General features: G+C 47.4%; 1 protein-coding gene across 6 annotated transcripts in view; it reads right to left on the bottom strand.

The window, feature by feature from the left end:
• SRGAP3 (SLIT-ROBO Rho GTPase activating protein 3) overlaps positions 1–16159 on the bottom strand; it is a 251163-nt gene that overhangs the window by 125483 nt on the left and 109521 nt on the right. For all 6 annotated transcript variants that reach the window (XM_059390216.1, XM_059390215.1, XM_059390214.1 and 3 more), the window contains exon 2: positions 6863–7055. In XM_059390216.1, the coding sequence (XP_059246199.1) occupies positions 6863–7055 (193 nt within the window). The remainder of the gene's footprint in view (positions 1–6862; positions 7056–16159) is intronic.

Genomic DNA, 16159 nt, shown 5'->3' on the forward strand with positions numbered 1-16159 from the left:
AGCTAGTACTTGCCTCAAAGGTCGCAAATGTTTACTACGAAATTAAATGAGGCAATGCATGCGAGACACCTAGTAGCTGGGGCTCTTGGGGGGCGCAGTCAATTAAGCGCCTGCCTTTGGCTCAGGTTATGATCCCAGCGTCATGGGATCGAGCCCCAGGTTGGGCTCCCTGCTCAGCGGGGAGCCTGCTTCTCCCTTTCCCGCTGCCACTCCCTCTGTGCACATGTATATGCCTGCTCTCTCTCTATCAAATAAATAAATAAAATCTTAAGGGAAAAAAAGGACACCTAGTAGAACCCTTGGCTCATGGTAATGTGGCTGTGATGGGTATCTGAAAGACTGAACAACCAGCACAGCACAGGCACCGAGCAATCAGGGAAGATCCGGCTGGCATGCCATACTGGGAGAATACCAGCTCTTGGAAAGTATTACTGGAAAGCTAGTGTGATACTAGTCATAATAATAGAAGTAGCTGTGAATGAGACAGGAGCCCCACCTGGAGGATCTTTTCCCTTTGTCCCTGCCTTGTTCTATGCAAACCTTTGCATTCTGAATCCTCTGCACACAGAGGTTCAACTTACCTACGGCAAAAGCGCTTCTCTGCTTAGGATTCACCTGAAAGGTTAAATCTAAATTATAGCATCTTTTTAGGGAAATACTACATGTGTGCAGAAAGGTTAGTTGCTGGCTGGAATCTCCTGCCAACCACTCCATGAAGCTGAGGGATGCTCCAGACCTTCACTGCAGAGAATATTAAACATTATTCACCAGCTAGCCAAGCACCTCCCAGTTCTTTCCAAAATCTGACTTTCCCAATTTTAAACACATTTGCTTTTTTTTCCCCCACAGCTATCCAAATAACAGCGGTCAACACTTACTTAACCTGCTAGAGAAAGTATTTTTCTCAGGTATATCCCCTGGGAGGTAAGAGATGTCACAAACTAAAAGCATCAGAATAGAAAAGAACATCACCTCACACACACGGCGCTATTTGCAGGTAGAGCTAATATTCCAGATGGAAATCTGGAGCTGTGGTGCACCCCCGCCAACTCAGGAAGGGCCCCCAGTTCCAGGTCTTAAAGAGGATAAGCCAACCTCAGGCGAGGGCTGGCTGGGAAAGAGCAGTGGTTTATGGATTTGACTCTGGGGAAGGAGAGGGGGCTCGGAGGCCAGAGGGGCCTAGAGAGAGTTGTACATAATTTATCATCTGGAAAATCATCACAATGGGTGCTCTTACACATAAATAACCCTCAGAATCCCCTGGAGGGCTTTTTAAAATACAGATTGCTGGGCCCTACCCCTGGAGTTTCTCATTCAGCAGGTCTGAGGGGAGGCTCCAGATTTTGCATGTCTGGCAAGTCTCCATGTGATGCTGTGTCGGGACCACACTTTATTAAACACGTGTTCTAACATCTGCGATCCCAGTTCCCTAGTCAGGGACAGCACTACGAAGCCCACACACGGTCCTCTCAGCAACACTATGTCAGGCACCGGGCACAAGGAGTGGGTAACCCTTCGCCCAAATGGCCCCACCAAGCTCCTAGGGTAGCCAGAAGACAGATGTCCCCCTCCCTGCCTCCCACCAGCCCCACCGCAGAGCAATTCCAATTACCACTTGAGCTTCATTCGTTCGTTCAACAAACGTTTAGTGCCAACCATATGCCAAACCTGGTGCTGGGTGTTCAGGCCCCCGGGTCAAGAGCCACCCTCGCTGCCATCTCCGAGCCCATCACCCAGGGGTTGTCAAAAGGGGACAGACGAGAACACAGATGATTTCGGCACAGGATGGCAGCTTCTGCCTCACTCTTTTCAAGTCCTTCTGTCAAGTCAGAAAGGGAAGATATCCTTGATTCTTCTTTTCCACTCCTACCTCTGAAAGACTGCCCAGCACGGCCCACCCGCTCCTGGCCTGCTCTGCCATGCCTCTGGCAATCATCACCATCCGTCTGCTCCATGCGTGCTGCCCCCAATCAAGGGTCATCTTTCAAAAACAGAAATGGGGTCATGCTCCCCCCCATACTTACAGTGCCTCAGTAGTTCCAGCTGCACTGGCCGCTCCTCCCCTCCTGCTGCCCCCAAGACTGCCCTTTCTCATCCCTCAGGTCTCTGCTTAAAAGCCACTGCCTCCAGATGCCTTCCCTGACTGCTGTTCAGTGAGGAGGATCCAAGAGGGCTGCAAATCCTTTGATGGGAGAAGGGTTTTCTTTCCTATCTCCTTGAAGCTAAGCTCAGGCTGAGAGGCGGTGCTGGGCCAGTTCCAGACCTCGCCTTGAAGACTGGGGCTCCCCTACTGCTCTCTCTGGGCCTTGAGCTACCGTGTCAGACACCCAGCTGAAATGCTAGGTATAGAGGCCCTGACACCACACAGGGAAGGAGGCAGCCCAGCTGGGCCCATCCTTGCAACCATGCCCACCAAAACACCATGCATATAGGTGAAGCCCTCTTGGACCCAGCCCAGCTGCCAGCCACTGATCATCAGTGATCCCAGTCAAAGACCCATAAAGCGGGAAAATCACCTGACTGAGCCCTGTCCAAATTCCTGACCCCCTAAACCATGAGGTACTGCGTTTTAATACCAAGTATTGCTGTTACACAGAATAGATAACCAGCATTACATGTATTACATTTATGTCCATCAAAGTACCTCCTGGGCAGCTGCATGTGTGTGTGTGTGTGTGTGTGTGTGTGTGTGTGTATTTTTTTTTTAATTGCCTGGGAAGATAAAGAGCAAATGGAGGAATCAAGATCAAGAGACCTGAGCTCTTATTATGGACTGAATGTCTGGGTTCCCTTAAAAGTCATATATCATATTATATATATATATATATATATATATGTGTGTGTGTGTGTGTGTGTGTGTGTGTGTGTGTATGAACACATATATTTATATGTGTTCCATACTGGGCAGTATATGGCATATATATGTATATACATATATATGCCATATACTGCCCAGTATGGCGGTTATCAGGTGATCGGGCCTTCAGCAGGTAATTAGAATTAGGGCAGAGCCCTCATGAATGGGATTAGTGCCCTTAGAAGAGTCAGGAGAGAACTTGCTTTCTCTCTCTGCTCTCCACCACGTGAAGACCCAATGAGAATCAGCGGTCTGCACGCTGAGAATGCAGCCATGCTGGCACTGTCAGGGCTGGGCTCAGTGGGGCTGAGCTCACTGGGGCTGAGCACCCTGTAGCACATGATTCCAAGAAAGGTTCAAGTGGTGGGCCTGAGGGTTTAACTGGGGCAGGTCGAACATCTGGAGGATAATACCATCATCATCTATTTCTTTTCTACTATCACATATCACTGAGGCCTCTGATTTTCCTGGACTGTGTGGTATGCTGAACCACCAAGACTAACAAAACACAGTTCCTGCTCTCAAACACTGTCCCTTCTCTTGAGGGGGGACATGCCCACAACTGGTACAGTCAGGGCAGGCACCCAGGCCTTCTGGCCATGTTCTTTGAGTTCTGCCACCTGTTTGCTCCTCAGGCCTCAGTGTTCAGGTGTTACCTCCTCTGAGTCTGACCCGGTGCTTCCTCGGTGTGCCCGTAAAACTCTGGATTTGTTGATTTGTTTATTTAGCCAGTATTTACTGAGGACCTATGAGGTACCAGGCCCTGATTTATCAGAAGAAACAGGAGAGGCAGTTCCTGCCACGGTGGGATTTCCCCTCTAGCGAAAGAAAGAGATAAACAATCAAACATAAAAAGATAAAAGAAAGAAACTATCAAATGATTGCAAACTAATGGACTTCCAGCTCCCAGCATGATGAGAAATCCATTTACAAGCCACCTGGTCTATGGTACTTGGCTACAGCAGCCGAAGGAACTAAGACAGTTTCTGTCCCAGCCCGGCCACTCATTTACTGGGCTATCTTGGGCAACTCAACTCCCTCTCTAAACAAAATCTCTCAGCCAGAGTAGGTTTTACAGACTAAGTACATTTTCTCCTTCCCTTGCTCCTGCTCATGCACAAATACCCCATCTCTCTCTGGCGCTGGGGCCCACTGCAGTGGGAATAAGATAACAAGATCTGGGCCCTGCCCTCAATGTCCTGAGAGGCTACCTGCTAGAGAGATGGACACTCTTAAATGAAGTAACTGTAAGACAGCAAGACAAGCCTTCTCTGGACAGCAGGACAAAGGACCCAGAGCCCAGCACAGATCCTGTTCACTGAGCTCCAAAGAGGTAGCACTGGTTGGCCCTGGGGTCAAAGGGCTAGTCCAGGCATCCCTTAGAGACTCCTGCTTCCAAAAGCCACATTAGCATCGTGCAGAGGGCCTATGCCAGCTGCACTGGCCTGAGCCCACACCCTAATTAGAATTTCATAGTGTCTCAAGCAGCCTGCTTGGCCCGACTGCCAGCTGGGACTCCTGTTCCGTCTGGTGGCCTCTGTTTAATGAACCCATGAGGGGTTGGCCGAGCCCATTACAGGCAATGCGAGGGAACAGGGGACCCCCACCCACGCTCCCTCATGCCCTTACATCTCCCCCTTTCCCCCACATTCACACTGCAAATGGAAGGAAGGAGATAGGCAGGAGCTGAAGCCACAGCCTGACCACACCACCCTGGATGGCTCCAGTGACAGCTCAGCCAGAGATAAGTGTTTCCGTGAGTGTGTCTCTATCTCTGGTTTTAGGGGAGACTTCGGTTCCCATCGCTGCTCTCGGGCTGCAGCCAGCCCTTTCTTATCTCAGGCCGATGAGGCAGAATGAGAATGACGGTTCAAATCCATCTTCTTGAAATGACTGGCCCACAGACATGCCTGGATAAGCTGCTTCTCAGAGCTGCACTGTCCTCATCTTTAAGACTGAGCAATGACCCCCACCCGGCCCCAAGCGCTCAGTACTGCACTCGGTAAACTGTCATGGCTGTTGTTAGGATGAAAAGATAGGCCAGAGAAGGCACCAAAATGGGAGCAGCATTGCTTCCAAAGGGCAGGACTGTGCAAGTGACTTTTTCCCCCTTGTTTTTCTGTATTTTCTAAATTACATACAATGAGCATTTTACTTTCATCATTTGGAAAGAAAAAAAAAAAAAAAAAGTAAACTTTCTCCCCACTCTCCTCCCCAAAAATATCTAACAAAAAAATGAGATAATGTGTGTGAAAGGGCCTAGACAGTGCCTGGATGCTATTTTAATAGAAGCTTCTCCCCAGGGGTGCCTGGGTGGCTCAGTGGGTTAAAGCCTCTGCCTTTGGCTCAGGTCATGATCTCAGGGTCCTGGGATCGAGCCCCACATCAGGCTCTCTGATCAGTGGGGAGTCTGCTTCCCCCGCCTCTCTCTGCCTGCCTGTTTACTTGTGATTTCTCTCTGTCAAATAAATAAATAAAATCTTAAAAATAAAAAAGAAGAAGAAGAAGCAGCAGCTTCCTCCTGCAGGCTAAGTCTGAATAAATGACATTGGGTAGAAAAACAAGGCGTATTTGCAAAGATGCAACGCATTTTTGCTCTTCGATAAAAAATTTCCACAAAAGTGAGTGTTTGAATGCGGTAGCACAGTTGAGAGGAGATGTTTACGGGAGTTAAAAGGAAGAGCGCTCCCTGACCAGAGCAGAAGGCAAAAAAACATAGGGAAGAAGGTGGAAGTAAGGTAGGGTCCACTGACAGGTGAACAGATACACACGATGTGCTGTGTACACCCAATGGAATATTACTCAGCCTTAAAAAGGCATAGGTTACAATAGGGAGGGAGCTAGAGGACATTGTACTAAAAGAAATAAGCCAGTTACAAAAGGGCAACTGCTATATGATTTCACTTCTCTGAGGTCCCTACAGTAGTGAGATTCATGGAGACCACAAGTCCAGTGGTGGTTGACAGGGATTAGAGGGGGAGGGAATGCAGAGTTAGTGTTTGACGGGAATGGAGTTTCTGTTTCGCCAGATGACAAGCGTTGTGGGGGGCGTATTGTAGTGACTGCCGCACACCAGTGTGAGTATCCTTCATGCTACCTAACTGTATGCTTAAATATGGTTAAGATGGTAGATTTTATATTATGTGCGTTCTATGCACCACAGCTTTTTTAAATGTAGAGAGAAAAACTGGATCAGACCCAGAGGTCGGGGGTTGAAGCAAGTTGCTGAAGTCGAGGGCGACTGGCTGGAGAGATGGAGGAGAAGGTCCAGGGAGCATGGCAGAGAGAGAGAGAGCTCCACAGAGGCACCCTGCCCCGTGAACGCCTTCCCGGTGAGGTTGCTACCTCCTACCTGCGCTGGAAGAGGCTGGCCCCAGTGGGTTCAAGGCAAAGAGGTTTTGTGTTGCTGGCAGACTCAGAGGCTGCCCTGTCAGTGCCTGAGGGGATCTGCACTCACAAACCCAGAGTATGGAGCAAGAGAAATCAGGACTCCGGGAGTTTGTGTATTGTAAATAAATGAAGCAGAGAAAGAGCCGAGAGTACCGACCCTCCAGGGGAGTAAGCAGAAGGGATGCCTTGAGCATCAGTCCATGGAGAAGAGATTCTGAGATCCCTGTGTGAGGGAGTTGGGAAGTGGGCTGGCTGGTCCCCAGATAAAAGGGTCCGAGGGTCCTGAAAGGAGGGGGGAGGTCACTCTGGCCCAGATGAAGACTAGCTCAGTGCCTGGTGCTCGGTAGGAAAATAGCTACAGCAAGGACAATTTACTGAGCACGTACTGTCTGTGACAAGCACTTTTCCGAGTTCCTCACTCACTCCCTGCAGCATCCTTATGCATGAGAACAACCTCTATCCTCACTCTCCACGGAGGAAGTCACCCACAGAAGGGTCCGTAACTGGCATCCCCAAGGCCTTAAAAGCACACCATCTGCCTCCAGGGCGTCTTTGCCTCCTTCGTGTTTTGCTGCCTCCCCTAGACGCAGGGCCCCGCCCCCGCCCCCTCCTCACTTGAACTGGTGCTCCCGGGAACTGCGGATCTTGGAGGAGAACCGCTCGGCCAGCTTCTCCAGGCTGCGGGAGTACTCGAGCTCAATCTCAGCTTTCCGGCGGAAGAACTCCTGGAGGTCCTGAAGCAGCTGCAGCCGGGACTCTGATTGCTGCTCCAGGCATTTGAACTGCTCCACCAGCTGCGTGCGGATCTCTGCGGGCAGAGGCAAGGGGCGGCAGGCGTTAGGCTGTGGTCTGCACGGCGGTGGGACTCACCCGGCTGACCCAGGGCCCCCTGACGGAGGCACTGCGATTCCTGCAGCCCCCCTCCCCACCGCCACGACCCCTCCCCGCCCCCCACCCAAGCCTCTCCGGCATTGGCACAGAGCTATGGCACGCGCTGGCTTCCGTCACACGGTCTAACCCAATGTTTCCCCAAGTTGAATCATGGCGTGTCACCACCATGGCTTCTGCTGTATCCACATGCCGCCAGCATTATTATTTCTTCCATATGATCGAGTCAATCGGCTCACTTTTCCTACTGAAATGAACGCATTTGAAATGAACGGCTTTGTGTCACCACAGTGAGGGGAAAACTAGGACCACGTGCCATCCTGCGACACAAAAAAGGAATTCAACAAAAACAAAAAGTTTGTAAAATTCTATCTAGAGACTATTGCTTACCAGAGGCCCTGAGCCCAAGCTGCCTGCTCTCTACCAACAAAAGGAAAATGGGAGCCTGCGAGGTGCTAAAGACTTTCTCCAGATGCCATCAGGGCTGAGAGAGGCTGAGAAGGGGATGCTGGGGGCTCTTGGGTTTGGGTGTTTCTTAAGGCCACGTCTGTGTTCCGCGTTAAATCACCTTGAGCTCCGTGCATAAACATCTCAAGTACCCCCCAGAGGAATGTCACCCACACTTCAGGAAATACTGACAGCAAACCAAGTCTGTACAACCAGGGCAAAAGTTCAAAAGCTGGGGAGGTGGAGATAAAAATCACAGGCAAATCCCAATAACTACAGCCAACCTCATCTTCAAACCCATAGCGTTGTCACTGCTGCCAGCCCTCGGCTTTAACTCCTTCCCAGCCATTCCACAAGCTGCTCAACACATCAGTCTCCCCAACGCTCTCTGCTCATACCAGCTCCCTGCTCATAATGCCCCACAGCCCCCTTCTGCCTAAGTATTAAGCCCAACTCCTTGGCATGGAATTCAAGGCCATCCACCGCCCAGCCACAAACTTTACTTGTTGGGATTCACCCCCAGTGGACTCTTAAAACCACTCAAACCAGTCCTTGAAATATCCAGTCCCAACTGCATAAATGGGCATCCTGTCTGAAAATGGCCAACTCCGTCTTAGCATCCTTCAGAGAAGTGGTCTTCACAGGGGATAGCCCTACCCTGGGGTACACAAAGGCTTCCCAGGGGTACACAAAAAGTACAAGGGAATCATCTTCCTTTGGGATCACGAACCCTTGCTACTCAGTGTGGCCTGTGAACTAGCAGCATCAGCCTCCGCAGTGGGCTTATTAGAAAAGCAGAATCTCAGACCCCATCTCCAGAATTTCTGAATCGGAATTTGCATTTTAGCAAGATCCCCAGATGGTCCTATGTATCTTAAAGTATGAGAAGCACTGCCATCAACCACCCCCTTCCATCTCATTATGAGGAGCATTTCCCACACTGTCTTACTTTATGTTTAGTAATTATTTGTCAATGCATGAAATAACCAATATTATTTTGATGAACTGTGTATCTGATCATTGTAATGATAAATTAATCCAAAAGAAAGATACTTAGAGTTCTATGGGCAAAGGAAAAATTTCCAATGTCTATTTCAGTTTATATACATGTTTTAGATCAAAAGAAGTAGGATAGATTGGGGCACCTGGGTGGCTCAGTTTGTTAAGTGTCTACCTTCTGTTCAGGTCATGATTCTGGAGTCCTGGGATCCAGTCCCACCCACATCCAGCTCCCTGCTCAGCAGGGAGTCTGCTTCTCCCTCTTCCTCTGCTCCTTCTTCAACTCATGCTATGTCTCTTGCTCACTGTATCTCAAATAAATAAATAAAATCTTTTTAAAAAAAGAAGTATGATAATGAATAGAAGAGTTTCAAGTCTAGAAATATATTGGGATAAAATTCTGTGAAAGAACTAGAATGGAATGATGAGTTCAAGAAAGTAAAGAAAGGCACGAAATAAAATTTCTGACTCATTTGGATAATTTTTGACAGATGCTGGTGGATACCAATGTGTTACAGTATTTATCCTGTGATCTGGCAATCCCACTCATGGCTACCTACCCCAAACACATCCAGTATTTATGTCCACCAAAAAATATATAGAACACTTAGAGTAGTTTTACAACCAAATATTAGAAACAACCCAAAATGTCCATTAAGAGTAGACAAGATTTTTTTAAATCTCAAAATGGGACTCAATGGAATACTATACAACAAAGACAAATGATGAACTACTGCCACCTGTCAGCAACCTTCTTGAATCTCACAGAACTCACACTGCTCAAAAGAAGGCAGAACGAATGAGATCATGCAAAACTAGTTTATGGTGATAGAGGTCAGAGAAATGGTCACTGTTGGGGAGGAATTGACTGGGAGGGGGTACAAGGGTGCCTTCTGGAATGCTGGAGATAGACCCCACCTCAGTTTGGGTGGCAGGTACACCGACAAAAAAGAATTGAGTTGTGGGATGCCTGGGTGGCTCAGTGGGTTAAGTATCAGCCTTCAGCTCAAGTTACAACCCCAGGGTCCTGGAATCAAGTCTGGCTTTGGGCTCCCTGCTCAGCAGAGACTGCTTCCCCCTCTGCCTGCCCCTTCCCCTGCTTGCTCTCTCTCTGACAAATAAAATCTTAAAAAAAAAAAAAAAAAACTGAGTTGCATACTGGAGATCTGTGCATTCTACTCTATATAAGTGATCCTGCAATAAAAAGGCAAAATAAAAAATTGCCCTGTTATTTCATTTCCATTTGATACAGTTAAGAGTGTAATTTTATTCTACAAGGTCAATATTTACAATATGGTAGAAATACTATCCTTCATAACTATTTAACCTTATAATGAAACATTTCAGATGTCAAGTTAAAATGTATGAGGCAAGAGAGTTTTTTCCCCCTGAGTTCACTTAAAGAGTAGGCAAGCAGAAAAGTTTAAAACCTTCTTTAGAGCCTATGTCAAATACTGTTCCTCCCAGGGAGTCCTGGACTGCTTGGTCCTCCCAGCCCTACTCTGAACTCCCATGGTACTTCTAATTTGTCTCTGTCTGCCTCCTGCCATTGCTTTAATTCTTTCACGAACGTGAGTCATATCCACCTTAGCTCCTCAAATGAAATTTAAGCTCTGAAGGTAGATTTTCCCTGCACATACTAGATCATCAGGAATCGCTATCTGTACAACAAATTACTATTTATTTTTACCAAGTGCTTTTACCCAAGGATATTAAGAGTTGTGATTATGGGAGTCTCACTCAACACAACCATACACACACACACACACACACACACACCTCACACACACACAACACATACACACCACACCACACACACAGCATACTACACACATGCACACACATACCATACACCACATACCACATCGTAAACACACACACACACACACCATGACATTATTATCCATTTTTATAGAGGAAGAAAGCACAGCTCTGTGTAAACTGTAATCAGGAACCTGCCCAAGTTTACATTTTGTTCTCTGAACTATAACAAGCTGCACAGGTATGCCTATGACATGGCTTATGTGTTGAATTGGTTTGAGATGCCATCACTCCCCAAAAGGCAAGCCCTACCATATCAACACATAGTTATAAAAATGCTTTCCAAATATTTTTCAAATAACTTTCAGACCATCTACTATTTGGGCCTCAAAATAGTAATCATCACTAGCATTTATGGAGTCCATCATTTGTTGCAGGCACAGTGCTGACTTATTCACAAAATTATTTCACATTATCTGTACCCCATAAGGCAGGAGCTACTAGCGTTCCCCTACTCTCACCCCATATATGAGGAGGTAGAGGCTCAAAGGTAAGCAGCCTCTCTGTTCATAACAGCTGGTATGTTGCAATTAATCTAGGAATCAAGCCCAGATCCCTCAGATGGCAGCAAAGATCCTCCAGACACCTAACTAGACTGAAAGCATATTATTTTTTTAAAAGACTTTAATCCATCTGTATTCAACCTCTTGTATCCTTCTTGTAACAAGATGGTGGTCTAAAGAGAATTGTTAATCAGAAATGCTGCAGCCACTGCTTTCCGGAATTACAGGGCATAATCAGGAGCCAGTGTTCTCATATTTTAGAGGAAAAGCTCATAAATCACACTATGATGACAAGAGATGATCTGGAAGGAGCAGAGAATCTCCCCCAATTCATACTACCAGCTGGAGCCTCCAGGCTGTCTCGTGCATAGAACCTTCTAGGAGCTTGGGCAGCTCAGAGTCAAATCAAATCCTTCTAGCAGGAAACGGTCCTGGCTAGATCTCCAACTGCAGCTCACCCGTGCTCTGGAACCCTGAAAGGATTTGATTACCCTTCTCGTTATTTCTAACTCCCTTCCAAGTTGCTCCTCCTTGGAGCTGGCACAGATTTGGGTTTTCTCCTTGAAGATTTCAAAGGAGCGACAAAAATAAAATAAAACAGAATTGCTCCCAAGGCTCAGACTCCATTCAGCAGACATTCCCCCCAGGGGGCGGTTCCAGCCACAGCATAGCGCAGAGCAGCAGAAAAATTAAAGCGGGTGGGGCAGGGAGGAAAAGGGGTTTGGAAAGTCAGGAAAAGCTCTTTGCTGTCAGAACCTTGAAGCTGAAGATGACCTCTCCAATCACCTACTGTACCCTTCTGGTTTTACAGATAAAAAGCATGAGGCCCAAAGAAGGGGCAGAACTAATTCTGACACCTGGACTCCTGAAGCTCAGCTCCCTGTGGCACTCTCCTCATAAAATTCTCCATGGCTCCCTATTGCTTACAGGCTCAAAGACAAATTCCTCTGACTTCCAAAGCCCAAGAATCTACAGCCTGCCTATCCATTCCCCATAAAGCTTCTGCTTCTTCTGCAATAGTCTCACCAAAGACCACAGTGGCTATGCCGATGCCACTGCCCATGGCGACACTCAGGTCGACCAGCCTTAGGGCTAAACAAGTATCCCCATGCTCCCCACCCCACTCACAACTACAACCTTACAAGCAGAGGCAGCCGGTCTTCTTCAGGTTCCAGGTAATTAGAAATTCTATTTTTAAAAAATTAATAGATCATTTTTTAGAGAAGCTTTAGGTTTACAGAAAAATTAACCAGAAAGTACAGAGTTTCCACATACTCCCTCTCACTCCCAAGCACAGTTTCTCCTATTATCAACATCTTGCACTGATGGATGTGATACATCTGTTACAACTGATGAACAAAACTAATATGTTACTATTTACTAGAGTCCAGAGTTTAGGTTAGCGCTCACTCTTGGCCTGTTACATCACATGAGTTTGGACAAATGCATAATGTCACGAACGTCACGTGGCTGTCATTATGGTATCGTACAGCGTATCTTTACTGCCCTAAAAATCCCCCAAGTTCCACCTATTCATCCCTTCTTCCTGCCACTCTGTGACCCCTGAAAACTACTCGCTTTTTACTATCTCTCTAATTTTGCCTTTTCCAGAAAGTCATATAGTTGGAACCATACATTATATATGCTCTTTAAGCTGGTTTCTTTTATTTAGCGATAAGCATTTAAATTTCCTCCATGTCTTTTCATGGCTTGATAGCTAATTTCTTTTTATCACTGAATAATACCCCATTATATGGAATAATAGTCCTGGTTTATTTATCCATTCACCTCCTGAAAAACACCTTGATAGTTTCCAGTTTGAAGGAATTATGAATATTTATGCAAGTTTTGTGCAAGTTTCAACTCATTTGGAGAAATACTTTTTTGTTAACTAATAGACATGTTTAAGAGCAGTTTTAGGTTTATTGGGGAAAAAAAGAAGTTCTATTTTTCGATAAGAAATACAGGAATTTAAAATATTAGTACAAAATTCGAAAGATAGATAGGATATATAGAGAAAAATCTCTCTCTTATCCCTGTCCGCCAGCCAGTTAGTCCCTCTCTAATAAAGTAACCAACTTACTAGGTTCATGTGCATCCTTCTAGAAATAATGGTGTATTTCAAATACATTATTTCCCCCATTTTTACAAACATAACAACACATCATTCACAGCATTCTGCACATTACTTTTGTCTTTTAAGAATACATTGGGAAGGAACGCCTGGGTGGCTCAGTTGGTTAAGCATCTGTCTTCAGCTCAGGTCATGATCCCAAGATCCTGGGGTCGCCCCCACCAACCGTGGGCCACAGAGTCTTCTCCCTCTCCCTTTGCCCCTCCTCCTACTCAAGCTCACTCTCTCTCTCTCATAAATGAATTTTAAAATCTTAAAAAAAAAAAAAAAATAAGAATACATTGTTAAGATCAGTCCATATCACTTTGTAAAGAACTTCCTCATTCCTTTCCATAGTACTATATAAGTCCACTGTAAACTTTATAAATTTTTAGCCAGTCCCCTTCACCGGACCGGTTGTTTGTAAACCTTCACTATCACCAACGATACTGGAATGAAGAACCCTATGCAGGCTTCGTTTCGCACTCGTGCAGGTAGATCGTTTGTGTGACGGACCCGTCACGTGGAAGAGCAGAAGCGAAGGGCATTCGCATGACTACTTCACATGACTCTTTTGCATGGCTATTTTGAGATTGCTAAACTGCCCCCCTCTGCAACTGTACCAACTGATAGCTCCCAGAATCTACGAGGGGCCATAGGGACTATTTAAAAACAGGCATGTTGGGATTTGCTTCAAAATAACCTCAGGTCAGGGGGACTGGGGAGTAGCAGGCTTCTAGGTAACCCAAGATTGGCCTTGAGTTGATTGTTGAAGTTTAGTTGTGGTGATGGATATGAGGAAGAGGCTTGTTATACTATTCTCTCTACTCTGGTAATGTTTGAAACTTTCCATAATAAAAGAGAGGGGAAAAGACAGAGAGAAAGAGAGAGAGAAAAGAAAGGTAGACAAAGCCAGAAACTTGATACAAAGGCTGCAGCTCTTGTTAACAAGTCTGACCACTTAGGAATGCCAATGAGTTGTCCCCAGAGGCCTCTGCCCCTAGGCTGCAGATGGGTTAGAAAGAGGGGTCAGAATGTGACCTTAAGAGCAACTTTAAATGCAGCTTCCCAGGCCCCACCCAATTCCAACCTTGGACCCTGTCCTGAGAACATGGTAACTTCTGACACCTCCTGGGATGGTGAGACCCCACTTTCACAGCACATTCAACCTGAAAATCAAGATCGAGTGAGCGTGTGTCCCCTCTGCTCCACAGAGGCAGCTGGCGTCCCCCCCCCCCCCCCCGTAGCGTTTCTGGAGCTAACGAGGAGGCTGAGCTGTATGGTGTGTCACTGCTGACAGTGCCTCATCGCATCTATGCACACACAATCCTGCCTCATTATCACCGCGTCCTATGAGGCTGCTGCTACTATCATTCCTATTTCAGAGATGAAGCAAATGAGACTCAGGGAGTGGGAGTGATTTGCCCTAGGTTCACCCAGACATTGGCAGAGTCAGGGCCCAAATCCAGAGTAAAGAGCAGAAGGGAGCCAAGATTACCCAGACTCCAGGTCAAGGTGCTCTCCCTGGGGATCCAATGCTTCCCCTTTCGGGGATCATGTCCCGCTCCACCTCCTGTCTCCATCCCACACTCCATCTGTCAGCCTCGTGCCATTCTCACTGGCCCTGGCTGTCACTGTATCCACCCCAGTGCATCCTGACCTTGACCTCAAGGAGGAAAACATGGACTTGGTAGGACAATGTAACAGGCCCTGGGTTCACCTGCGGGGGGATTCAAATCCTGGCCCTGCCACACATGAAGCTGAGTAAACATGAGCATGTTTGTTTTATTTCCCTGCAGCTCAGGTTCCTCTGTAAAATGGGGATGGTGATAATTTATCTCACATGTTTGTTGTAAGAATAAGTGATCATTCAAGAAAGCTCTCCAACCAGTGCTCTATTTTAGCACTGCCCTAATTCAGTGGCCACTAGCCATATGTGGCTATTTAAATTTGATTAAAATAAAAAATTCACTTCTCAGTTGCACTAGCCACATTTCAAGTGCTCAAAAGAACATGTGGCTAGTGGCTACTGTACTGGACAGAGCAAAACATTTCCCAGCACTGCAGAAACTTCTAATGGGTTTAGAGCACTGGATGAGAAGCTTAATAAAAGCTCTCATTAGCTATGATCATCATTTATTAGTATTGCTTTCTGTGGCCAGCCCAACAGCCAGCATCCTGAAAGAGTCTACTGCCATCCACCTCCAGCTTTAGGGGAGGGAGGTGGTGTGGCAGAGGGAGTAGAGAGACCGGCAGAGCCTGGACTCCAGCCGCTGTCACAAGTTGGAATACTGCCTCTGCCAGACATGCACTGGGAGGTCTTAGGCAGGCAAGTCATTTTCTCTGAGCTGTTCTCCCAACTATGCTCACCCTGCAGGGGTGCTGCAAGGATCAGACTAGAAATGTGTGCCATGTGCCAGGCACCGAGGAGACCCTGGGCCAATAGCCTCCACAGAGGCTCACAGGCTTTGGGGACAGGGGAAGGGCAGAGGCTCCCGGCCTCTGGGGACAGCCAGCCTGGACACAAACCCGGTTTTCTCCACTTTGTAGATGCCGCTTCAGTTCCCTGAATCTGTTTCCTCATCTATAAAATGGGGACTAACAATACCTTCCTCTCGGGTTAGTCAAAAGAGAGGTGGTGTCCATATAACGCACCTGATGGGAGGCCTGGAGCATGGCAGATAAGCAGTACGTGGCAGGAACGGGCCACCACTGCTGCTGTAGCTGTGCAGACAGAGCATGGGGCACACTGGGCACCAGGCTAGGTGTTCCCCCAGCCCATCTCACACCCCCCACCAAACACAATTCCACCAAGAAGGCTGTGTCATCCCTGGCCACTATCCCTGGGGTTACTCAGCGCTGGGTTCCCTCCTCCTTCCAGTCCTCTCCAAAAGCACCCCCCCTCCCAAGCAATGGCACCACACCATGCTGGAGAGCACCAGCTGCTCCGCCAGTCCCAGCCACCAGGCGCTGTTTCCTAGCAACCACAATGGAGGCCCAGATAGATAAGCGAGTCACCCTTCCCTGCCTGTGCTGTGGGTAGAGCTGACTGGGTGGGTGACAGGGAGCAAGCTCCTCAGTCTGCCCTCTCTGCAGACGCAAACCAGTTCCTGGCACTGTTTCCCTCTTTGGGCCAGGGAC

This window comes from Mustela nigripes, chromosome 2 (genome assembly GCF_022355385.1).
Source record: "Mustela nigripes isolate SB6536 chromosome 2, MUSNIG.SB6536, whole genome shotgun sequence".
Lineage (NCBI taxonomy): Eukaryota > Metazoa > Chordata > Mammalia > Carnivora > Mustelidae > Mustela > Mustela nigripes.